General features: G+C 35.6%; 1 protein-coding gene across 2 annotated transcripts in view; it reads right to left on the bottom strand.

The window, feature by feature from the left end:
- Positions 1-1,222: 1,222 nt before the first annotated feature.
- Positions 1,223-27,362, bottom strand: part of OTOA (otoancorin) — an 80,400-nt gene continuing 54,260 nt past the window's right edge. For both annotated transcript variants that reach the window (XM_074201276.1, XM_074201277.1), the window contains 5 exons: positions 21,967-22,109; positions 18,507-18,643; positions 17,165-17,262; positions 14,203-14,398; positions 1,223-2,324 (listed from right to left, as the gene is read on the bottom strand). In XM_074201276.1, coding sequence (XP_074057377.1) covers positions 2,251-2,324; positions 14,203-14,398; positions 17,165-17,262; positions 18,507-18,643; positions 21,967-22,109 — 648 coding nt within the window. In that variant the 3' untranslated portion in view covers positions 1,223-2,250. The remainder of the gene's footprint in view (positions 2,325-14,202; positions 14,399-17,164; positions 17,263-18,506; positions 18,644-21,966; positions 22,110-27,362) is intronic.

Here is a 27,362-nt window from a genome sequence, read left to right as displayed (position 1 = left end):
GTTGATCAATGATCAAATTTCTTCCTCTACATTTGATTATCTGTTTTCTGTATCATATCTGCACTACAATAGAATATAAAGTCCTTGAGGTAATGGACCATTTTTCATTTCATATTTAACAATTTCATCAATTAACAAGCATTTACAAATATTCTTACTATATTTTAAGTACCAAGAATATAAAGAAAGGCAGTGCTGTCTATGACCTCGAGGAATGAACATTCTGATGGGGGAAGATGAAATGAACATAAAGTGGTACATAAAAATGCATATAGAATAAATAGAAGTTAACTTTAGAGGGGGAAACTCTAGCAGCTAGGGGAATGGGAAGACCCCTTGTAGAAGATATCCCCTAGACCTTGTAGGTGTTAAATAAATGCTGATTGGATTGGATGGGATACTATTTTTATTGCACTGAGTCCCAGAAGACAATGGAACTTTCTTTATGAGACTTATAGTTCCTAAAAAGAGCTCAGTCTTGTTTGCCCAGATTATAGCAAGCAGTGCAATAATTTCATCTATTGGAACAGTGATCTAGATCCACAACTGAATAGGAGCTTGAACCAGATACCCAATAGGAAATGTATTCACTGCTTTTAATGATCCCAAATAGTTCATCTGCTGACTCAAGAGATTCTATTTTTAACATCAATATTCTACCACTGATGTTATGTGGCTTCAAATGGCAGAATATTTTCATTTCAGTAGAACCATAATTACAGGTTTTGCTCAGAAGGCAAAAAAATAAAAAGATTCTTAGTGGGTATAAGTGGGCTGCAGCATATTGCCAATGACGACTTATGCATATGGAGACATACACAAACTGAAAAGGAGATGGGTCAATCAGGTCTTGAGGGAGAAGAATAATGGTGAAAAGCTTGAGTGTGGCATATTCATCTATTAAATATTAAGAAAAACAGAGAAAGACTTCTAGTGCATTAGATAAATATTCTAGTAAAAATACATGGACGGGGTCAGCTAGGTGCTCAGTGGATAGAGCACTGGCTTTGGAGTCAGGAGTACCTGAGTTCAAATCCAACCTCAGTCACTTAATAATTACCTAGCTATGTGACCTTGTGAAAGTCACTTTAACCCCATTGTTTTACCCCCCCCCAAAAAAACATGGACTAAAAAATAACAAGAGAATGGGTAGATAACTCATACTATATCAATCAATCAACAATGAATCAGCAAACATTTATTAAATACATTACAAGCCAGACATTGTGCTAAGTGCTGGGGATACAAAGAAAAGCAAAAAGCAAGTCTTTAAAGAAATAACATTCTAATTTAGGAGACCACATGCAAATAGCTATGTACATACAAGATATATACAATGTATAAAACAGAGGCATCTCAGAGGGGGAACGCACCAGCAGTGAGACAACGTAGGATTGAAGATGATTTGCATAGGAAGTAAGAGAAATCAGGAGATAGAGGTAAGGAGAAAAATTCCAGGCTTGGGAGATAGCAGTAAAAAGCAGAAAGAAATGAACAAGACCAGTGTCACTGGATCATGCAAGCTGGAGAAGGGAGTAGTATAAAAAAAAAAGACTGGAAAAGGTAGGAAGGGGACAAATTGTGAAGGGCTTTCCAAGGCAAACAGAAGATTTTAAATTTGATACTAGAAGTAATAGAGAGCCTTTAGAATCTAATGATGATTTGCACAAACTTGTACTTTAAGAAGATCACTTTGGCATCCAAATAGAGGATAGATTTGAGTAGGGAGGGACTAGCATCCAAGAGAACAACCACAAAACTGTTGTAGTATAAGGGGATGAGGGCCTGAACTGAAGTGGCAGTGGTGTGAGTAGAGAAAGGGAAATATACAAGAAATGTTGTGAAGGTAGAAATGACAAAAATTGTCAAGAGAATGAATATATAGGGTGGAAAGAAGTGTCAAGAAGGATAATGTGATTGCAAGCTTGAGATTATGGATACTTTCTAATAATCTATAATTTCCATTTTTTAGCTCTTCAACAACACTCTATAATGTAACTTTTCCAATATTTGGTTATTTTTGGATTATCCAGGACCACAGAGAAAGGACAAAAGGAAAAAGAGGAGGAAAAAGGTGATTTAGGGGAGCTATGAAATGCCTAAAAGAAACATATGATAAAAGTTTATAACAAAAGAAATGATCTTGAACTTTTTCATATACTAAACTCTTTTTTTATTCTACAGATTCTTTTGGCTCTTGACTCCCTTGTTGGTTTGCTGCAGAAGGAAGATTTTATGTTCATAGTAAGCTCACCGATGCTGTTCCAACAGGATCAATAAAGGCCAACATAGCCAAAGACCAGAACCACTGAGGACTGGAGCACCTAAAAAAAAAAAAGAGATACAAAGAACAATGTATTATGGCAATCACAACTGACTGGATGTGAAGCCTATCAAACTCACAAACTGACAGAACCAAAACATGAAAAGCAATAATAAAATAATTCAGAGAATCTTACATAATTCTACTCTCTCCCCAACCAAAAGAAAAATATTCATTGTATAGGCGTCTAATTCTGTCTAAAAGAAGTGGCAAGAAAGAATTAAAATAGTATTCATTACTGTGTTAAATTATAGCTAAAGTTTTCAAAAGAACCTCAGAGGTCAATTCCTTCATTCTATGGATGAGGAAACTGATGACCAGGAAGATTAAGTGACTTATCTTTAAGTAACTCAGCTATTCACAATCTGATTCCATCCTACCTTTTCAAATTTCAAACACATTATTTAATTCCTTGAAAGGTGTGGTTCAGCGATATTAGATAAATTACTCTTACTCACATATGACATTCTATCTCCTGTCCATGTCTTTACACTGACTGTACCTCATAGCTGGACAGATAGGTGGTACAGGAGATAGAGCACAAGACCTGGAGCCAGGAAGACTGATCTTCCTGAGTTCAAACCTTCTCTCAAATACTTACTAGCTCTATGACCTGGGCAAATCACGTGACCCTGTTTGTCTCAGATTACTCATCTGCAAAATAAACTGGAGAAAGAAATGCCAAACCAGGCAACTAGGTGGCACAGTAGATAGAGTGCCAGTTCTGGAGTCAAGAGTACCTGAGTTCAAATCTGGTCTCAAACACTTAATAATTGCCTAGCTGTGTGACCTTGGGCAAGTCATTCTTAACCCCATTGCCTTAAATAAATAAAATTAAAAAAAAAAAAGAAATGTCAAACCACTCCAGTACATTTACCAAGAAAACTCCAAATAGGTCATGAAGGATCAGACAGAAATGAAACAACAATAATAACAACACCCTCATAACTGCATTATTCTGGCTTCTCACTTTTAGTCAGTCAAAAAGTACTGATTAATTGCTTACTATGTATCAGAGATTGTGCTGATTTTTGGGAGAGACAAAGAGAGACAGGTTCTGCTCTCCAACAACTCTAGTCTAGATGAGAAGGAAATATGGAAACAACTCTCACTCATTTACATGAGGTTTTTCCTGATCCCTAATAGATGCTTGAAAAATAGAATAACCAAGGTCAAATAATAGTAAGTAGAACATCTAGAATTTAAAAATCAGGTCCTATTGTTTTCTTCTTTTTGTTTATTTTATGTCATTTCATGTCTTTCCATGCTTTTCTGTATTCATCATATTCATCAGCACAGTAATGAATATTTAAATCCTTCATCTCTGCCTTTTTTTTTAATCACTCCAGACCAGACCTCCAGAGACCACATTTCCCACCATAGTAAAATCTCCCCAGTTTTGGAACTCCCTCCTGGGACAAACCTAGTTATAGTAATTGATAAGTGAATAAATAAATTCAATTGTTAAAAAATTTTACCCCTGCTTTGGAAATTTGACTAATTTAAAAAAATCATTTTTGACATTTTTTAGTTTTATATTGCCTAAAATTTCCTATATCCCTCTTTTTCCCCCCTCCCAGAGAGTCATCCTATATAACAAAGAATAGTGTGGGATTGGGGGGATGGGAAGAAAGAGAAGAAAATAAAAAAATGAACAAAACCAAAACCAAACAATACATTGAAAAAATATGCAAAGTTCCACACTTGTGGGCAAAGATAGATATCTTTGTAAAGGAGTGGAGGGATATGTTTTTCATAACTCTTCTTTAGAATCATTCTTGTTCTTTGTAATTTTGCAACATTCACTTGAAATTATTTTGTCATTGTTTTATCTTTCCATTTCCTTTGTTGTAGTCATTGTATATACTGTTTTATTGACTCTGCTTACTTCATTCTATATTAGTTCACATGAGTCTTTCCAAACTTCTCCTTATTTATCATATGCATTTGTACAGTAACAAATACTATTTTAATTCTTCCTCGCTATTTCTTTTAGGCAGCACAAGTGTTACAAGTCATGGAGACACCTATGCAATGAATATTTTCCTTTTGCTTTTTCCATTTTTATGCTTGTTATTTTATTTTCCTTTGAAGTTTTGCATTTTGAATTGAATTTAGTTCAATAATTTTAATACTGGAAAGTTTAATTGCTTATTGAATTTTATAATTTTAATTTGTTTTTGTTATATTTTATCATTTTAATACATAATTTCTTTAAAAGTCTTTTTTCTTTCCTCTTTTTAACTGAAGTTTGTAGCTTAATTTTTGTTTTGAATTCTGTTTTTTTTCTTTTATTTGTGTATTTGGTCCTATAGTTTCCTCCTTATATCTGATCCAGAGCTGTGGTAGTATTCATTCATTCAGTTGTCTCTAACTTCTTCTGACCATATTGGACCATACTGTTCAAGGGTTTTTCTTGTGAAGATGTGCTATTTCCTTCTCCAGTGGATTCAGGCAAACAGCTGGTATATGAAGCTGTATTTGTACCTCCTTCCTTGCATTCAATTTGAAGCAATCCTGTGGTTAATTTACATTAGAAAGCATGCATTTAATGGTGCCCACAATGACACTGCATATTATTTTGATGCTTGTTGGTGAAAATGGAATACTATTACTGTCTTTGCTGCTGTACTCTCCCTATTGTTACTGTAATTTGTCTGTCTGCTTTACTGTTATTTTCTACAATTATTTGTTGAAAGTACTGCTTTGCTGTATCATTATTATATAACACAGCGAATATTGTTATTATGAATCAATATTGTGAAGAATAAGAGCTAAATGTGAAATGAATTATTTTCTAATGAGCATTAAGTACTGATATTTGGAGTATGAGGTTGAAGTTTTTAACCAAAAGATTCTCTTACAATATGACCATAAGCTGACTGGGTGAACTTATGAGAAGAATGATGATTGATGATGCTAGATGAATGATGTTTGGTGATGGGACAGATGCCCTATCCCAAAGGCCATGTAATACCAAAGCTATAGTAATATCTAAAAGAGTGAAAGATGAATATACATAACATACATATATTTACACATGCACATACAAGTATATATGCATATACAAACCAAGCAATAAACTTCTATCAGACAGCATGACAGCAGTTTATATGAAACTTGCTTCACTGAATCAGTTCTTCCCCTCACTTACCTGGATGAGTGACAGTGAGAATAGATGTCTGATGAGGGACTGAGAGAAATGACACAATTCAAGAAGCGAGAGAGAGAAAGGTTAAAATATACAATATACAAAGGAGCTAAAAGGCTCCAGACCTTAGAGGCATCTTCTGTTGGAACAATGGCAAAAGTTGGAGCTGTGTAATTGATTCCTATATTAGACTGTCCCTAATTCCACCCAGGTATAGAAGCATTTGGAGGTACCTGGCACATATCAGTCTATGGTCATGAAATATTTACATGAATATTTTGGATGTGTGGGTCAGGAGAGGACCCTAGCACTAGTAATAAAGAGATTTTAGTGGACCAAGATAAGCTGCTGCTATCACTATGAAGTATGAGATTTTGCCTTTTGTGTACTAAGGCAAGTACTACCAATTCATACTGCATCTTTGGAAAATATAAACATTAGCAAACCTTTGGATTTTATCATCACTGACATCCTATCTCTGGAAGGAGATCATTAATACATAAATACATTTTGTAAGATATGCACAAACATAGTCAACTAAGAACTAGAAAGCTTCTACGGTTATTAAAGGGTTGGGGGAAAAATATTTCTCAATGCCTAGATTTCCTATGAAGATCCATAGACCAAGGCACTGATCCTGAAAACAAGGGCTCAAGTTGATGTTAGCATTGGATAGAATCTTCTAAAACCATCCACACTTTACTGTCCCTCAAGGGGACCATAACCTGAGTTTCCAGTTGTATACTGATGAACAAAAAACAAATACAGATGGAATGATCTCAGTAGAATCAACTTGTGGCCTTCTTAAAAACAAGTACAACTCCACCAGGAATAGTGACAGAGGCTCCATATCCTACCTAACGATTTTTGGGTGAGTGCCAAGCCTACCTACTGACATGTGTTTTGGAAATTGAGAATGATGAGACTATAGATACTCACAATCAGCACACTTCTTGGTTGAGAGAGAAGTTGAAAGAAGCTTAATACCTCCTTACACCTTCATATCAGAAGACTGTTTTAAGAAACAAATGAGCAAATGATATTCAAATCTCATTGTCAAGATCTTCAACAAAGAACCCGTTTTGCTGAGAAATCTTGAAGTTAGCAAATAAATGGAAAGATACTCTATTTCTGGATGTGGAAAGATTGGGCAGTGTGCATTTTTTACAAAATAGTACTAGAGGGGCGGCTAGGTGGTGCAGTAGATAGAGCACTGGTCCTGGAGTCAAGAGTACCTGATTTCTTTGGGGTTTTTTTTAGATTTTTGCAAGGCAAATGGGGTTAAGTAGCCTTGGAGTCAGGAGTACCTGGGTTCAAATCTGACCTTAGACACTTAGTAATTACCTAGCCGTGTGGCCTTGGGCAAGCCACTTAACCCCATTGCCTTGAAAAATTAAAAAAACTAATTTGAAGGAGAAACTGGAGAAATGGTTACAACAGTCAAATTACATGATTAATGTTTACCAACTTAACATATCCTTTGTATATATTCATGTACTAGTGATATTATGCATGAATATGCATGTATTTCTGTAATATGTGCATGTAATGTGTTCTGCACAAAATTTAAATCTCCATCACTAAAACTGTCTCTCAAGTATGTATATTGTATGTATATGTATGTATATTGCATGTATTTTTTATTTATATTTGTTGTGACTAATACTCTGAGATGATGTTCCTTCCTCCATTAAGAGCTGATTTTGGATGTTCTGATGTTCAATTTTACATGTCAAGTGTGACATGGTTGATTTTGCAAGGGAATGCAAAATTTTGACCTTTGGGAATAAAGTAAGTGGGATACCAGAAACTGGTATTCTTTATTTATCTTCCGAGTCTGAAAAGACTTACCCATTATTCATTCTGAAGGGGATAAGAAGAATGAAAAGAAGTTTCATAAGAGGGGTGTTGTCAGAAAGGCTGCTAGGGATGACCAGAGAGAGATGCCATGCTGAATGCTACTGTTGTTGGCACTACTACTATGACTGAACTGGCAAAAAGAATGATGAGATTAAAAAGGATGGTTGAGTAGCTACAGTTTTGTCATCTCTGTTGCCAAAGGGGAAATATAGTAACATTCACACTCTTCTTCACTACCTCTCTACACTTTGAGGAGTATAATGTTGAATTGTATTCCCAATTTTTGTCCCATTAAGTCTAATTGATTTCTGGGTTTATTAGGTTGGGTTTTTAAAATAGTTTTTCTTTGAATAAATTAGCTTTTGTTAACTACTGTGTCTTCTTAGGGTAGCTTGTACATGTTTCATATGAGGTTAAACACATCTGAGAGGGAAGCAATTGTGTGATAAAGTATCTGTAGGGGAAGATTAGACATAATTATAGCTGGGAGGTATTACTTGGCAAAAATACAGAGAATCAATATAAAGAGATATTTCCAAACTTTATTTTATAACTCTCCAACAAAAGAGAAAAATGCCACATGAATGTGGACCATATGAATCTAGGAATAGTCTGAGCCTAAAATAGCACATATGGAAGAGGGGAAGAGACATCTGGAATCCATTTAAGCTCTTTTGAAGCTTATTGCCTCATGTATCTTTGAGTCTTTTGCACTCAGTAAACTCTAGTGGCTCCATATTAACTCCAGGATGAAATCTAAAATGATCTGTTTGACTTTCAAAACACTTCACACCCCATCCTGTCTTTCCAGTTTTCTTACTCTTTACTCCTCTTAATATCCTTTACAATTCAGCAATACCTTCCTTCTTGTTCCTCTCTTCATCTTTTGACTGTACCTTTTGACTAAAAAATCACTATCCTTGGAAAGTGCTCCCTCTTCATTTTGGTCCATTGGTTTCCCTGCATTCCTTTAAGAATTCTCTCAAATTCCACTCTCTGCAGGAGGCCTCTACCAAACCATTTCTTCCCTCATTTCCCACTGCTAGAACCTTCTCTTTAAGATTACCTTCCATCTTCTCTTCACAAGTTATATATATATATATATATATATATATATATATATATATATATATATATATATATATATAATTGGTTGTAAGTTGGCTACTTCTATCTGAGGGCAGAGATTGTGTTTTCATCTTTCTGTATACCCCCAGTTCATGGCATGGTTCTTGATATGTGGCAAGTGGTTATAAAGACTTGTTGACTGAATTCCAACTACAAAGGTTTAATGAGACTCTTTTCCTAATGCGGGGAAAGAGGGAAGAGACTAGAGAGAAACACACCCAATACTTGATGAAGAAGCTGAGAATGAGGGGTGACACTAACATAAAAGGAGGGGGGGCCCATCAAGAAGGTGTAACTAGTTCCAACCACAAGTACCTACTATCCCACACAACTGACAAACACCATATCCAGGCTCAAATCATGCTTCATATTCATGTAACCCAGTCATTTTGCTATCTGCCACATCACAATGCACAGGGATTCTCACCATTTCTTATATTTCTACCACTTGCTCTGGGGATATTAATAAATAAAAAGTACTTCCATTATTTCTGGAGAATTATGACAATTTATTTCCCATGGCTCCATTCACCATCCTTGTGACTCATCAAGCCAAAACTACCTTCTATGTTTAACCCTATCTCATATATGTTGTCTCCCTTTATTAGAAGGTAAGCTCCCTGAGGACAAGGTACTGTCTCATTTTTGGTTTTATATCCTACTTCCCAGCACATAGCATAGTTTCTGGCACATAGAAGATGCTCAATTCATTAAAGAAGAGATAGAAGGAAAATTTAGAGAACTGAAGCTTCACCAGTTCCCATTCTTTACAATATTGTTCTCCCCAGCTTTGTAATCTTGCTGACAGATCAGCTTTTTTTTTAAAAGAAGAAGAAGAAGAAGAAAGAGTGGCAGAAGAATGAGCACTAGGTAACCAGAATTACCCTGGTAATTGATAGAACATTTTCTTTACCAGAAAAATAAACCTACAAGAATATTTCTCTTAAGAAGTGTTTTTTTTTGTGGGAGGGAAAAAAACTCTCCAGCCCAAATTTACTCCTCTAAAAGATGTATCTTGCAGACTCAGTAGGCATTCAGACAGATTCTTGGTTACTAAGAAACTGCTAATTCATTGTGGGAATTATTTTAGCTTATTTGTTTCTCCTCCTCCTTGAATTCGTTGTTCATCATTTTATTGTTATTTGTTGAGTTTCAGGGTGAAAGGGTAGATAAAATAAACACCAGGCAATATTACTTACTAGGTCTAGCTCTGGAAATTAAATTTATCTATAGTATAGATACAAGATATCTCTGAAGGAAGTTGGGAAACTGGTTTCATTCATGTCAGTGTGAAGGTATTACCACACATAACCTGAACCTTTGATCCTATGACAACTTTTAACTACTAACATTTTAACTAAACTCTGACCTCAAATATTCAGAACATTGATTCAGCAATCTCAAATAAAATTAACAGACATTTATTAAATGATTTCTATGTGTTAGTTGTGCTAAGTTCTAAGGATACAAAAAAAGACAAAAACCCTCAGTCTTGGCTCTCAAAAAGCTCAGACTAATGTCTCAGTCTAGTTCCCTTCAAGGGGAAAAGGAATCCCATATTCTACTTGGTCTGAGACCAAAGTAGCAAGTGAAAGTTACAAAGTGGCAGATTTAGGTCGAAGGTTAGAAAAACATCCTAGAAATCAAACCTGTTCACAAATGGAATGGGCTACCTTGAGAGGTAAAGTTACCCTTTCCTGAAAGTCTTCTAAAGCTAGAGGTCCATTTATCAGAAATATCAGTTTATTTCTTTTTCATCAGGTTTCCATTTTAGTTGGCAGTAAATCACTATTAAGCAAGTCAATTCTTTCAAGTGCTTAGAAGAAGCTGAGGGTTAACAGTCAATTACAATAGGTTGGTTGGTAGGTTTGGAGATCTGTCCTGGACAAAATATAAAATCCAATGTTTGGAGGATGGGAGGAAAAACTGGGATATCAAAGCTAAAGGAGTAGATAGAAAATTATAATAAGATCTGACTTAGGAGAGGCAGTATGGTATAGTGGAAAGAATACTGAAATTGGATAATAAGACCTAGATCTAAATTTTAGTTTGGCTAATAATCACTTGGGGCTAGTGACTTTGGGCAAGTCATAGTTTCAGGTATAAGTTAAACTTGTTGGCCTCTGAAGCCCTTTTCAACTCAGTTGGAAGTGACTTCAGTTGTAACCTCTTTAGGTTTTACTTTCCTCATCCATAAATATGAAAAAAATATATAGATAATTGCTGATGTTATATTTTTCTAACTCCTATGATCCTCAGGAAACCTGGATTCAGGGACAGTCACCAAGATTTAATAACTAGGATACCTTGATTGAGTTCGTTTAAATCTCCGAGTCTCTATTTCTTCATCAATAAAATAGGTAAAATAACTCGTGCTATATTCCTCATAATGTTTCTATGAGAAAATAATCACAGAATTTCAGAATTAAAAAGTATTGTAGAGGTTATCAATTCAAATAATAAATGAATGAATGCTTAAAATTTTTAAAAATATAGCCCTCAAACCTCAAACTATCTGACAAAATATAAGATCATCTCAAGCCATTACTAGTCATCTTGACTTTTGTCTTGCCGTAGGACTTCAGTAACTCAGGAGAAGATAATGAGACTGATGACTTCACATTTTTGTCTCATTTAAATCCATTTCAATAGCAAGTTAAGACATCTCACTCTTGATATCATTGGTCTTCTTCAAGAAAGAAGAACAAACAACAAGAATCTGACCAAGAATCTACTCTTCAATTCTTCTAACAAATGATTATCCAGCTTCCACCTGAAACTTCCAGAAAGAGAAAGGAAGAAAAGAAGGAAGGAAAGAAGGAAGAGATGATAAGGAAGAGAAAGGAAGGCAGTAAGAAAGAAAATTGAAGAAATGGGGGAAAGAAAGGGAGGAAGGAAAAAAGGAAGGAAATGGACCAAATTTGCCTTTTACCCTTTGTTTCCAGTTCCATACAAGCAGAAGGCTAATCCTTTTCACATGATAGCTTTCTTGTTCCTCTTACTTTTTCCACAAGTATAAACAATCCCAGTTCCTTCAAAGGATATGTGCAAAACTGAAACTAAGTTGGTGTGATCAGAACTTTTACTCAGATTGTTGAAATACAGGAAACCCTGACAGCATAGCACAGCAGCACAACTGAGTTTAGCACCTAGTTATCAAAAAAAAAAAAGAGTAAAACAGAAAGATATCACTAGGTGGCAGCATGCCCTGCTGGAATCCTCAAACAAACTCTGGGGGAGAGAGCTTTCCCTAATCCCTAACTGAATTTGTCATTAAAAAAAAAATTGAGGGTAGGGCATGAGTTTGAAGAACTCATCCTTGACCAAGGATATGAAAAATGTCAGTTATGGTTCTGTTTGTATAATATTATTTGTAGTCCCCTGGCTGCCCTCCATTCTTAAAAATCATAATGCATCAAGTAGACATAACAATTCAGATGTGCATTTTTATCAGGGGAAAAGTTAACATGAATCTCATCTCCCTTGTTTGGCAAAACAGGTCTTTCCAGGGGCAGTTAGATGGTGCAGTGGATAGAGTACCATCCCTGGAGTCAAGAGTACCTGATTTCAATAATTAATAATTACCTAGCTGAAAAAAAATTGAATAATTACCTAGTTGTGTGACCTTAGGCAAGTCATTTAATCCCATTGCCTTACAAAATAAAAACCAAGTCTTTTCAATGCAGAATGTGTGTGATTTTGTTTTGTTTTCTGGTTCATAATTCTTCTTCTTTTTTTTTTTTGCAAGGCAAATGGGGTTAAGTGGCTTACCCAAGGCCATACAGCTAGGTAATTATTAAGTGTCTGAGACCGGATTTTGAACCCAGGTACTCCTGACTCCAAGGCCAGTGCTCTATACGCTGTGCCACCTAGCGGCCCTAGTTTGTTTTGTTTTCTGCCCTAATCCACTGTTAAATCATTTTGAGCTCATAGTCTACTAAAACTTCAAAACCTTTTTTAAAACATGAATTGTTGAATCTGTAAAGAAAATTTTTTATCCTAAATGTTTTACATTTATTCCTATGAAATTTCCATTTATTTGATCCACATCATTGTACTAGCTTATTGACCTTTTTTGTATCTTTATTGTCATCAAACATTGGTTCTCCCCTTCCAGCTTCATAACAGCTACAAATCTGACAAATATAATGCCTCTCTTTTCATTTGTCATGGATAAAAATATTGGAAGACTGAGTTCAGATCCCTGGAGCCCTCCAGTGGAAACTTCCTTCAAGTTGACATTGGTCCATCAAGACATTTGGATCATCCAACCAATTCTGAATCTGTGTGTGTGTGTGTGTGTGTGTGTGTGTGTGTGTGTGTGTGTGTGTGTATTCATCCTATCATGTTAAACCATTCCCCATGAACCTTCTCTTTTCTAAAGGAAATAACCCATTGAGATCCAAAAGCTAGTTTCCAAAGTCATCATCTTATAAATCAAATTCAATTATGATAAAAATTCTATAAACAAAAAACTTTTTTTTTGGTTTTTGCAAGGCACAGGGATCAAACCTGCCCCAGGTCACACAACCAGGCAATTATTAAGTTTCTGAGGCTGGATTTGAACTCAGGTCCTACCAAACTTCAGGGTTGGTGCTCCATCCACTGTGCCACTCAGTTACTCCTAAACAAAAATCTAATTAACCCTATCAATGACCCTCTTGGCTGAAACAGTTGTGCAACCAAATTCCAATATAACCAATGAATGGAGGTGACTCCTGTCTATTTAATGCTTGGAGATTTGTACTATGTAAATAACAGATCATGTAAATTATTAACGTCCTGAAGCAAGACAAGCAGGAAATGGAACAACAGAATAACTCTGGCTCAGATATATATCTGCCTCTTTATCCTGCAGTGTGGACAATGTACAAACCCATTTTTTTCCTCATCAAAATGCAGGGCTAGCCTGAAAAACATCAAGTCTGAGTTTTTATAGATCTTAGATTTCTGCAAAGAAATATATAAACCAACCTCTACCCCTCCACCTTCATCATTTCCCCCAACATCACATCACTTATTTCTTTGACAAATTATTAAATATAGTAATATGTATTATGTTTTAGAAATGCAAAATAATACTTACTCTCCAAGAACTTGAAGGAATGAAAATGGACATTACATGCATCCCAATTTTTGACTGGGTTGTCTTTTTAAGAACCCAGAAAGGGACATATACCATCCCATTATTAAAGAGAACTATGTTCTGCTCAACTTGTCTTCCAGAATCTATCAAGACCATTGAAAAACTCAGTTACCACAATCTAAAAATTTCTCTGGAATTTTTGACTCATCCTTGTCTCCTTTTTTCTTTTTCTGCAGGGGACAGCAGGGTTAAGTGATTTGTCCAAGGTCCACAGTCAGGTAATTATTAAAAAATTAATGTCACATTTGAACTCAGGTCCAAATGACTCCAGTACCAGTGCTCTATCCACTGTACCACCTAGCTGCCCCTCACTCTTGACTGACTATTTTCTTCTATCTACTCCATTGTTTCCACTTAAATTGTACCCCACAGGTCATATTCAGTACGCTTTCTGTGAGGGAAGCTTGACTTTTGGTCTATATTAGAATCTTGCTTTATTAACCATTGTTTTAAATAAGTAGGTTATTGGATGGGGTTTTGAAATATTTCTGTTCACATAAATATTTCTATTGTAAGGATATTATGTAAAATTTGGTTTGAATGTATACTTAAGAAGTTAGAGAAGAGAAAATAGAGACAGAAGTGTTTGCTCACAGTCAGATGAAGGGGAATGTGTAATGCTGATGGTGCCCGTATTCAGGGGTGCCTCTTGCTGGAAGCTGGTCTTGGCGCCATCTAGTGCCAACTGGAGACTCTGCAGCTGCAGCATGTTGAGGTGTCTCCGCTGGGGCTCCGTCACCCAAGCAGCATTCTCAGGGCCCAAACTGGAGATCTGTTCTGGAGACAGTTCCTACAGGATGATAAGGAAGAAAAACACCTTCAGAACATATCACCTCAAAAACTTAAAAAAACTAGAGGTCTTTTGTGTCACATTGTTTTCTATCAGTTGTTATGTAGACCCTTGCAAATAACTTCTTTCCAAACCCATATCTTGGGTCAGCTAGGTGGTACAGTGGATAGAGCACCGGTCCTGGAATCAGGAGGACCTGAGTTCAAATATGACATCGTATACTTGATGTAGCTGTGTGACCTTAGGCAAATCACTTCACTCCACTCCCTTACCAAACCCCATACTCTTTCTTTGCTCTACTTAATACTCAGTTCACGATCTAAGCTGTGTTATTCCCTGGCTTTTGTGAATTTTTTAAAAAAATAAATAATTGCATTCAATAAAATTGATTTCCTTGGTAAGCCTATGGATTTTATTTTATTGATTTAACAACATTCTTCTGAGAAGAGGTCCCACTAGACTGCCAAAGGATCCAAGACAAAAAAAATTAAGAACTCCTGTTCTATATAATCTTAGAAACTTTGAGCAAGGCACTTAAATTCAACAAATATTTATTTATTAATTGCCCACGATGTTCAAGGTACTGGAAATACAAAGACAGGTATATCAAAAACAACTGCTTTCAGAGAACTTCAATATACATACCATATATACAAATAACTACTACAAGGGAAAATTTCCATTTTTTCATCTACAAAAGGGGGTAATATTACTGGTACTTTCTTTCACAGGGTTGTTGTGAGGTTCAAATAAAATAATGTTTAAAAACACTTTTTTAAAAGATGTCACAGAAATTAAGCTATACTACAACTTCAGAGAAGGGATGATGAAGAATGCTACTCAGTTTCTGACAAAGAAATAATGGACTCAGGATGCCTAATGAGACATTTTTAGATATGTAATTATTATTATTTCAAATAACCCCCATAAAATTCTTATTCTGATACCTTATTGTAGTATGGAAATGATTCTGGGTTCTATAATGCTATTGCAACAAAGACAAGAATTCTACCAAGAATCTAAGTTCTACTAAACAGGAAAGGCTTCTAATATGGTCCTAGAAATAGACTGCATCTTTTGCCTGAGTATCAGTCTAAAAAAAATGAAAATGCACATCAACAATAGGTTGACTGGAGGTAGCTAGGTGGTGACGTGTATAGAGCAACAGCCTTGGAGTCCTGAATTCAAATTGAGCCTCAGATATTTGATTAAGAATTGCTTTGTATTTTAGTCCATGAAATTGACAAAAATACAACGCAATCCTTAATCATGTGAAATCACCATCAACTTCTAAGTAATAGTGGCAGTCAGTCAATAAACATGGCAGAAAAGAGGCACATTTGGAGTCTAGCAACGTAGAATACTTGTACTAGTAAGGAACTGGACATGGTACTCAAGGAAATAAATTTAGGAAAAGCAACTAGACATGATCAAATACATATAGAGAAAATAAAATTCATCCTAAAGGAGACAATTTAAAAGGAACCCAGAGATCAATTTTTAAATATATATATATATATATATACACACATACATGCATATATATGATATACATATATAAATAAGTTAAGGAAAGAGACATATACAAACAAATGGAAAAAGTCATGGACAAAATTAAAGATAAAAAAGGCAATCATGGGGAGCAATTTTATTCTCTTTTTTTTTCTCTCAAGATGGCAGACACCCCCCCCCCCCCCTGCAAAGGAACCAAAGGAAAAGAAGGTCAAAAAGGAAAAAAAAAAACAAAGGAAAAGAGGAGTGAAAAAGGAAGTTGTAGCTGAAAAGGTGGTGAAAAAGTCTCCAAAGCATTGCTGTCAGAAGCCAAATCTGGCCTGAAAGATTGGTAGATCTTCGAGGTCAGCAATGTATTCCTGCTAAGCCATGTACAAACAAAAATACACCAAAAACCTGGATTGAAAGGAAAAAGAAAGACAGGATGCCTGCTACTATCTCAAATCCAGTTGATAGTGATAAGAATGGAAGACCTAAACTGGAATTTTGTCTTTACCATTTACTACCTGTGTGAGTATGGAAAGCTATCTAATTTTTCTGGCACTCAGTTTCTTCATCTTTAAAATGAAAGATTTGGGGGCAGCTAGGTGGCACAGTGGATAAAGCACCGGCCCCAGAGTCAGCAGTATCTGGGTTCAAATCCGGTCTCAGACACTTACTAATTACCTAGCTGTGTGGCCTTGGGCAAGCCACTTAACCCCATTTGCCTTGCAAAGAAAAAAAAAAACCTAAAAAATAAAATAAAATGAAAGATTTGAACTAGATGATCTCTAAGGTCTCTTTCAGCTCTACATCCTAAATTCAATAACCAGCCCATCAATAAGCACTATCTTTATCTTCCCATAATAGCATCTCCATATTAACAGTTTACTAATTTCGCACATTACACACACACACACACACACACACACACGACCCAGGCCAGTTGTTTTTTTAAAAAATCTCATACTTCGGGGTAGCTAGGTGGTGCAGTGGATAGAGCACTGGCCCTAGAGTCAGGAGTACCTGAGTTCAGATCTGGCCTCAGACACTTAATAATGACCTAACTGTGTGGCCTTGGGCAAGCCACTTAGCCCCTTGAAAAAGAAAAAATCTCACACTTAAAGATGGTGAGGATAACACTACTGGGCTCTATTAGAAAGTTCAAAGAACAATGAAGATTGTCTCCAAGCTAAGAATCTATTCCTCATCACTTTCTTGTAGGAGGAAAAATGTCTTTTACTCAAATTTGTCCTTTAGGAACAGAGCACTTACTTTGAAGATGTCCTCAGGAATACATTTTATTGCTGATGGTTGAAAATAAGGCATTAAATCTTTATCAAGCATCCTTAATTCTTCCTTTGTTAATCCAGCTAGGGAAGAAAAAAAATTTAGATGGTTTTCTTCCCTCATTACACAAGTTTTATTCAAAATGCAATGCAATGTAGAGATTCACTTTTCCCACACAATAATCACTCCTAAAAAATTCTCCAATATTACAATAGGAAAACAATTCTCTGCAACAACTCACTAAAAAAGAAGGGACACACTGTAAACCTCAATCATTTCACTAATGTTTTGCATATGATGCACATTCAAATCTAGCCTCAGATGTTGACTAGCTGGGTGACCCTGGGCAAGTTACTTAACCTTTCCTTGCCTCAGTTTCCTCATCTGTAAAGCATGGACAATTATAGTATCTGTTCCTACAACCTCCCAGAGTTGTTGTGAGAATCAAATGAATATTTATAAAGCACTTAGAACAGTACCTGGTGGCATTCTATAAATGTTAGCTATTATTATCACTGATATAATATATATTATAATTAATAATATAATGGGCAGCTAGATGGCACAATAGATAGAGAGGCCAGGAAGAGTCATCCCCCTAACATCAAATTCCAATCTCAGACACTTACTAGATGATCATGGGGTAAGGCACTTAACTCTGTTTACCTCAGTTTCCTGACCTGTACAATAAGCTGGAGAAGGAAATGGCAAATTACTCCAGTGTCTTTGACAAGGTCTTGAAAGTCAGATATGAATAAAAAATAACTGAACAATAATATAATACTTTAATGGCCAGACATTCTCATCAATTTTAGAATCAGAGAATGAGAACATATTGGAAATTATGTATAAATGTATGTATATGCATACATATGCACATGTATATAAGTTTACATACATTTGCACATACAGAGGGTTTTATCTGTGATTTTACAACTATAGGAAACTCCTGGGGTGTAAATTCCCTTTGCCAAAGCAGAGGGGGGGGAAGTAGAGGGGGCACTCGGGGGTTAAGTGACTTGCCTAGGGTCACACAACTAATGTGACACGATTTGACCTTGGGACTTCTGAATTCCAGTCTAGGAAATGCACTGTACCACCTAACTACTAATCTTATTCATTTACTTCCAGTTGTGATCTGAAATACAATAGATTTTCTTGTTCTGATTAATACCTGTTTTAGAGGAAAAGTGCAACCCAGGGCTAGTGCAAGCTGTGTTATAATAGAATTCTATTTTTATTTTTATACCTAACAGTAATGTTGAGATGGAGTGGGATGAGAACTGGCAAGGTAATGCTTGACTCTGATCACAGAACAACCTATTACCTGCAATGGTGCCCAGCTCCTGCATCACTGAACTGCTCCACTCAGTAGGATCCCCAAATACAGCCTCTGCCTTCCTCTTGAAAGCTCCCAGGATAGGAGTGCTGCAGAGCAGAGTACCAATTCTGGCAGTGACAGTGCTATGAAAAGAGAAGAGTTATAGAGTTACCTTGGTGTATCTTGCAGGAAAATATTTCAAATGGGGTCTCACTTCCTAGGATGGATTTGACTGAACCTCATTTCTTGTCTCAGCTAGAGATCTGGAAGTAGATCAAGAAATGGGAAATATCTAGGATTGATAATTGATGTCTTTGATTTTGTATTTTCTTTATTAACTAGAAAATGACAACATCTCATGGGATATGTGTCCTCTCAGGAACCACTAAGATATTCACAAATTTCTTACCAAAAACAAAACAAAACTCCAATAGAAGATTGGATATCTAAGAATATTAAGAATTTCACTAAGAGTAAGGAATGACTCTGGGATTTCATTAGTATAAAGATGTCCCAGGTGAGGAAACTCTCTCTACCAATGCAAGCTCCTCTCCAGTTTATAGTTTTAGAGTTGGTGAGACACCACCAAGTGACTTTCCCAGGATCACAAAGGTTAATATATGCACTAGTCTTGAGTTGCACCTTTTCTCTAAATATGGTATTAATCAGAACAAGAAAATCTATTGTATTTCAGATCCCAAAAGGAAGCAAATGAATAAGATTAGTAGTTAGGTGGTATAGTGGATTTCCCAACCTGCAGTTGAGAGAGGCAAGACTTGAACCAAGGTCTTCCTGACTTCAAGCTCTCTAACCACTATGCCAAGTTGGCTTTCAAGAATTTATTATATTAATGAATTTCATTTAATTAAAAATATATAATTCTTTTTAAATATTTTTTAACTTAAGGCAATGGGTGACTTGTCTAGGGTCCCACAGCTAGGCAATTATTAAATGTCTGAGGCTGGATTTGAATTCAGGTCCTCCTGACTCCAGGGCTGGTGCACTATCCACTGTGCCACCTGCCTGCCCTATATAGATAATTCTTCATTATTTATTTATTTATTTTGCTAGGCAATGGGGTTAAGTGGCTTGCTCAAGGCCACACAGCTAGGTAATTATTAAGTGTTTGAGACCAGATTTGAACCCAGGTACTGCTGACTCCAGGGCTAGTGCTTTATCCACTGCACCACCTAGCTGCCCAACCTAGCCGCCCAGTAAATAGATAATTCTTAAAGCATTGGGGAAATGTTACTTTCTTCATTTATTCATTCAAGAAATGTCGATTAAGCATTTGTTCAGTGTAAGAGTTTGTTACAGGCAGCTAGATGGAACAGTGTATAGAATACCTGACCTGGAGTCAGAAAACCTCAGACACTAGTTTACCTATATAAACCCCTGGGAAAATCACTTAACCCTGTTTACCTCAATTTCCTCATTTGTAAAATGAACTGGAGAAGGAAATGACAAAACATTCTAGTATGTTTACCAAGAAAACCCAAAGTGGGACACAAAGAGCTGGAAATGACTAAAACAAATGAAAAACAACAAAAGAGCTGTTAGAATCCAGGAGAAATATAAAATTTAGATAAAAAATGCTTCCTATCCTCATAAGGTTTACCATCCAACAGGGTGGTAAGACACACACACAGAATACAATTATAAATACAAAATTGCATTGTAAATATATAGATGAGATCTGAAGGAGGAAAGGTTTTTACTAATTGTGAGAGAGAAGAGATTTATCAGGGAAGCCTTTCACAGAAAAAAAAAATTTGAGTAATAGTTGATTAAAAGAGGGAAGGTAGGGAAGTACATTTATTTGAGAGATTGAGAGAGGTCCAATGTGTCCAAAGTATAGCTTGTTTGGAGGGCAATAATATATTATTAAGCTAGAAAGAATAGAAACAGATTGAGGAGGGCCTTAAATGATAGGCCCAAGAGTTTGAGTTTTACTCAGTTAGATAGGAGGCCATTGAAGATTTTTGAACCAAGAAGTTAAAAGATCAGTTCACTTGCCAAATGTGCCCCTATTTTTAAAAGAACAGTATGGAATCTTAATCTATAGAATAAATAATAAAATAATGCTTCCCTCTTCTCTGTAGAGAAGTAGAGGACTGTGGGTATGGACTCAGTTGCTTTGTATGTGATTTTTTTTTTAGGTTTTTGCAAGGCAAAGGGGGTTAAGTGGCTTGCCCAAGGCCACACAGCTAGGTAAGTATTAAGTGTCTGAGACCAGATTTGAACCCAGGTACTCCTGACTCCAAGGCCGGTGCTTTATCCACTATGCCACCTAGCTTCCGCTGTATGTGATTTTGACTAACATTTTCTTTGTTAATTAGATGCAATTACAGAGGAAGGGAAGGAGTATTTTAGGAAATGACTAATTTAAAAAACAAAAAATATCAAAACAGCTTCTAAAAAAGCAATGAAAACGAAGAGTGGCTCATAAGAATTGTTACTATAACCATGATTCTTTTGCTATGTTACTATGCCAAATCATTTATTTACATATTTAAATGAATATTGTTCTTCAAAGGATAAGAATAAGTGCAAGGCCTTCCAAGGTGACTAAGTACTATGAAGAGTGCAATATGTATTTGAATTCTTAAGTTGTATGTTTTTAAAAATTACTTTACTTATAATCAAACCTCAATAATAGGATCAAGAATCCTGATGGCTTTGAGGCAGTGCCCCAAATAGTATTAGGAATCTAAATGAAAAAGCACTAAATATGTTTAATTGTAGTGAAGTTCAACATTAAGTTTTTAATAAAACTTAAAAAAAAATTTTTAGAAAAAGCACATAGCTTAGATAAAAAAAAGAGTACTTTATAGCAGAGAAAAGATATTACATAGACATTAGAACATCTAACTCATGGGTATACAACCTTTAAGCTCTTCTGGGCCATGGGTTGGACATCATCTCAGCCATAGGCCTACTTCTTCCCATCTGAACCAGTGCTTTCTAGACTAGAATTCACTCCCTGTCAAAGTTAACTCAGTCATTTTTGGAGCTCCATAGGGCCCATGTGACACTGTGTGTATGTAATCTAATCCAATTAGTCTACTAAACACTGACTAGCCCTAATACCAGACCATGCTTTAGCACATTAATACCATGCAGACATCCATTCAAGCCAGTACTGGGGTTATATCTCTCCTTCCCTTCTTCTACCTTCCCAGAACAAAACTACCTTCTCTGGTTACCTCTTCTTTTTATATGTTGTCTTTGATTATTAAATTGCAACCCCCTTGGGGGCATGACTTGTCTTTATTTTAACATCAATTTCCCCAGAGCTTAAAATGTTACATAGCACATATAAGTACTTTTTTTTAAAAAATTGATTTCATTCATTTATTCAAATATTGGTGATTTGATAAACCTCTCTGGGGCCAGAATTTTACACTAAATGACATTTGGAAGATTTGATCCAATTAAGGATACTATTATTTAGATCACTTCTTACCTAAATTCTGAGATACTTATCAATGGAACTTCATTAATGCTGATAGCACACAAGTTTGCACCAAGCCCTACTAAATCAAAGCTCTTTAGTTCCTGTATTCGAAGGCCTGAGTCTTCCAGAAAGCCTCGAAGAATGGTGCTAGCCTGTAACAACAAAACAATCAGAGAAAAAGGTAAAATAAATATTCAGGCATGAGTGGGAATGACAGAAAAATGAACCTTTCCAGGATCGCTATTCAAGTTGGTTTTTTTAAGGTGTTTTTATTTTTGCAAGGCAAATGGGGTTAAGTGTCTTGCCCAAGGCCACACAGCTAGGTAATTATTAAGTGTCTGAGACCAGATTTGAACCCAGGTACTCCTGATTCCAGGGCTAGTGCTCTATCCACTACGCCACTACGCCACCCCCATCAAGTTGTTTTTAAAGGAGAAAGCAAATTGACTATACTTTGAGTCATCATGAAACTACCTTAAATAAATAAGAGTTTAGATGAGGAAGGTGCCTCATAGATTAGTTCAATGTTACTCATTTTACAGATGAGGAAACCAAGGCCAATAGAGGTGACTCAACCTACCCAAAATCACAATTCATTCTACTATACTTCCCTTAATAGTATTAACAATTAAGGTGGTTTCTTCAAAGAGTAAGTTAACTTTTCATTTTAAACCAAATAAAATTAGTTTTATTTTTAATACAAATGAATATTTCTCAATTGAGAAATGATCAAAGGATATGAATAGGCAGCTTTCAGAGGAAGAAATCAAAGCTTTAAATATAACCATATGAAAAAATTCTCTAAATTTATTAATAGAGAAATGCAAATTAAAATAACTCTTAAGTACTACCTCATACCCAGCAGATTGACTAAGATGTCAAAAATGAAAATGACAAATATTGGAAGGACTTTGGGAAAACAGATACACTACTAATGCATTGTTGGTAAAATTGTGAGCTGTTCCAATCGTTTTAGAAAGCAACTTGAACCGGCCCTGGAGTCAGGAGTACCTGGGTTCAAATCTAGTCTCAGACCTAGCTGTGTGGTCTTGGGCAAGCCACTTAACCCCATTTGCCTTGTAAAAACCTAAAAAAAAAAAAAGCAACTTGAAAGTATCCTTGAAAAGTTATTGAACTGTGCAAACCCTTTTACCAACAATACTGCAGGGTTTTTTTAAGAGGAAAAGGATCTTAAGTATAAAAATATCAAAAATAGTGTTTTTTTTAATGGGAGCAGAGAATTGGAAATTGAGGAGAGACCCATCAATTGAGCATTGGCTGAACAAGTGATGGAATGTTCTGTAAGAAATGATGAAAGGTATGGTTTCAGGAAAAAAACTGAGAATACTTGTATGATTGATGTAAATCAAAATAAGCAGAACCAGGGGCATAACTTATACAGTAACAGTAATATTATAGAAATAATCTACTTTAAAAGACTTAGTAACTCTGATCAACACAATGACCAACCACAAATCCAAAAGATTCATGATAAATCATGGTATCCAACTCCAGAGAGAGAGCTGATGGACTTAGAATACAAACTGAAGCATATTTTCTTCTCTTTTTCCTTTTTTTCTTTCTTTCTTTTTTTTGGACATAGCTATTGTGGAAAATTGTTTTGCATGATTATTTATATTTTAATGAGTTTAATTGTCTTGCCTTCTCAATTGGTAAAGAAGGGGAAAGAGAGAAAGAATTCGGAGCTGAAAATAAAATAAAATTGAATTTTAAAATAAAAATTTATAGCCATTATAGCCTCTGAGCGCCTGTATTTTTTGAGTATGTTTGTAATTATGCTTTTTTACATGGATTCAAGTTATGATTGTGGTTAAGATGAAAACCAAACATTCCTTCTATTTAATACAAATAGGGCACACTCATTTGGGACTTTTTTATTGAAACAAAGAAAAAAATACAAATTAATTAATTAATTTAAAAGACCTCAATTGACACCCAACCATTTTAAACATGAATTATCTAGAACCCAGCTTTTTACAGAGCCTGAATAATTTTGTCATCAATGTCCTTGTCTGTTCTAGAATGGAATTCAAGAAGTGTTGACAGAAATCCTTCCCTTTCCTGTTCCTAACCTAAGACAGGACATGATAGTGTAGCTCCATTATTTTCTTGTTAATGACTCAACTTCCCTGGGTATCGGACAGACCTGTAATTAAAAGTGAATACAAACAATACATTTCAAAGTTAAATTATTTTCTTGCTAGACAGCATTAAATTGTTCTTTCCACTAATGCCCCTAAGAATGAAAGTCAGCATGAGAGATAAATCAGAATGTATTCCCTTATGTGACTTCATAGCCTTTTCCTAATGATTCTAAGGCAATTAATGTCAACACCTTGAAAGCAATACTGAAGACTAAGAAGTGCATAATTATAAGATTTCCATCACTCTGTTCGCAACTGTACTTTTTTTGCTATTTCTTATAATGATTCTTTGGCTGAATTAATAGAATTTCAGGAAAGCTGACTATTTCTCTAACAGCATCCATTTAAGTGATGTCACATCACCACAGAACTTACTACTGCAAGGAATGTAATCACCTAGTCCAACTCTTCATTTTACAGACAAAGAAAAAGGTCAAATAACTTGCCCAAGGTCAGGTGGTGGCAAAGATGATACAAGAATTCAAGAGGAAGGGGACAGGACAGGAGGGGAAGGAAAGGGAAGGGGAAAAGGAGGAAGAAAAGGGAAGAGGAGAAGGGAAGGAGGAAGAGGAATCTGAATGTATTCTTAAAGTTCATCTAGTAGAATCCTCCACTTAAGGGGAGCAATCTGAGGCTCCTAACCATAGCCATAAGGGGACTGGGGGAGTGGGTGGAATGACAACTAGGTCATTGCTTACTCTGATCTTGTACAAAGACAGAACTTAGCAACTGATTAGTAAGAATTTAACAAAGTTTTAATTTAAGAAAGGAAGATTCCTCCTCCACTCCACTTTGCTTCTTTTCTAGTTGAAGGTGGTGATGATGTTTGTCCTTCCAATTGAGAATTAGCCCACTTTGTTTGTTTGGTTTTTTTTTTTTTTTGGTTTTTGCAAGGCAGATGGGGTTAAGTGGCTTGCCCACAGCCTCAAAGCTAGGTAATTATTAAGTGTTTGAGAGAAGATTTGAACCCAGGTACTCCTGACTCCAGGGCTGGTGCTTTATCCACTGCACCACCTAGCTGCCCTGAATTAGCCCACTTTGTAAAACAATTTGAAATTATGCTTTTTAAAAAATTTTTTTAAATTTATGCCTAAAATATACATTCATACACATATTTTGATCCCCAAGGTCCTATTCTAGGTATTTACCCCAAAGAGATCAAAAACAGAAAGGTCCCGTGTATATAAAAATATTCATTGTGGTCCTTTTGTGGGAACAAACAACTGGAAAATAGGGATGCATGGATTGTAGAATGGCTAAACAAATTGTGATATGTGAATGTGTCAGATCCTAAGAAATTGTACTAAAAGAAACAAGGAGTAAGAATAATTCAGAGAAACATGGTAAAGCATATAAATTGAGGTAGAGTGAAGTAAACAGAATCAGAAAATTTTATATACATATATATGTTTGTGTCTATATAGATATATATACATATGTGGTCATATATATTTATGTATATACATATATATATATATATATATGGAAGGAGAGAGAGAGAGAGAGAGAGAGAGAGAGAGAGAGAGAGAGAGAGAGAAACTATAATAATGTAAATCCTAAGACTAAAAGGCAGCTAAACACTGGGTAATTAAAATCCAAGATGAGAAAATGTACCTCCTTGTCACTGCAGGGGTGAAGGACAACAGGTGTGCATTATTGTACATGTTCTTGTGTTGGCTTTTTTTGAATTTTTTTTCCTTTTAAAATTGTTACAAGGGACAACTTGCTGTGTAGAAAAGGGCAAGGGCGAGGGATATGTTTGGAAGTGAATGTGATATTAAAAACCAAAAGGCATCAACAAAAAAACAATAATAAAAATCAAAACAGAATTTGACATGCATCTATTAAGCATCTATTTTAAAGTGGACAACAGATTTATCAGTGACAGAAAACTTCTGGCATGGACCCAAATACATAGGGTAGAAAGGAAGAATAAAAGAATGTAGAAGGTCCTTTGAGGTGTGACAGGAAGAAAAAAAATTGCATTAACAATCAGGAAGTAAGAATGTAGATTGAAGAGTTGAATAACTCAGACCGCTAGAGAAAGTACAATTAAAATAAAATTTCTGGGCATAGGAACCAAGGAGAAAAAAAGCAGCCAACTCTGGGTTGTTGGGTCAATAATATTTGCTGAAATTCAGGGATTCTGTCTGAAACAACAATCAAAAAGAACTTTTTTCTTCTTCAAGAACCATGGGAATGAGAAAGCCTAACTGGTTTAAAGTGGGAGCAGAGTGAAACCAAGAAGAGAAAAGCAGATTTCTCTTTCAAACTGAGAAAAGGTGGATTCCATATCTATGCCAGATACTTGTTAATTATCAACTTATATGTGGTTTGTATTTAGAAAGACCTCTCATTGAAACTGTAGCTTACCCTCGACAGTACTTGAGTGTAATTCACTGCTTCTTTTTTCCTTTAAAATTTTTAATGATATAATTTTTTGTTACATTGCTTAATTTCTTCTAGTACTCCTCTTCCTTCATGAGAGTCATTCCATAAAACAAATTCTAATCTTTTTTTTTTTTAGTTTTTTTGCAAGGCAATGGGGTTAAGTGTCTTGCCCAAGTCCACACAGCTAGGTAATTATTAAGTGTCTGAGGCCAGATTTGAACTCAGGTACTCCTGACTCCAGGACCAGTGCTCTATCCACTGCACCACCTAGCCTCTCCTAAAGTCTAACTTTTAAAGAAAAAATCTCTAAAAAACTGATAAGCAACAGATTATGGGGTTTAGTTTTCTTATTCAATCTGTAACTTTTGTTTTATTGAATTATTTATTCCATTCACATGTAAAGTTATTAGAGTTAGTTTTATATTTTTTCCTTGTCTCCAATATGACCTTTTTTCCCTGTAATTTGCTGCTTCTAATTAATATAGAAGGAAAGTCAATATCAACAAATCAAGAATTTTATTGGTGATTTTATTGATGTGAAAACTCAGCCCTCCCAAGCAGAGCCAACAAACCCCAGTCTCAATCAGCCTCAAAGGTTTTCTGGAGTCTAAGAGATGTCTACCAGCTTACCCTTGTTGACATAGCTAGGAAGTTTCTGAGACGAGACTGGAACGGGGTCTTTGCTGATTCCAAGTTGTATACACTCTACTCTACTCATGGAAAAGGGAGAGTTGAAGAGAATGTCAGAATTGCATTGCTAACATTTCACTCTTCCAGAGAGAGTTAGAGACAGAGATAGAGAGGCAGAGAGAGAGATGGAGACTCTCTACATTTAATTAATTAATTCAA

The sequence above is a fragment of the Macrotis lagotis genome, chromosome X, assembly GCF_037893015.1.
Source record: "Macrotis lagotis isolate mMagLag1 chromosome X, bilby.v1.9.chrom.fasta, whole genome shotgun sequence".
Lineage (NCBI taxonomy): Eukaryota > Metazoa > Chordata > Mammalia > Peramelemorphia > Peramelidae > Macrotis > Macrotis lagotis.
The sequence above is the reverse complement of the archived record's forward strand: the minus strand, read 5'-3'. Positions and strand labels throughout refer to the sequence as shown.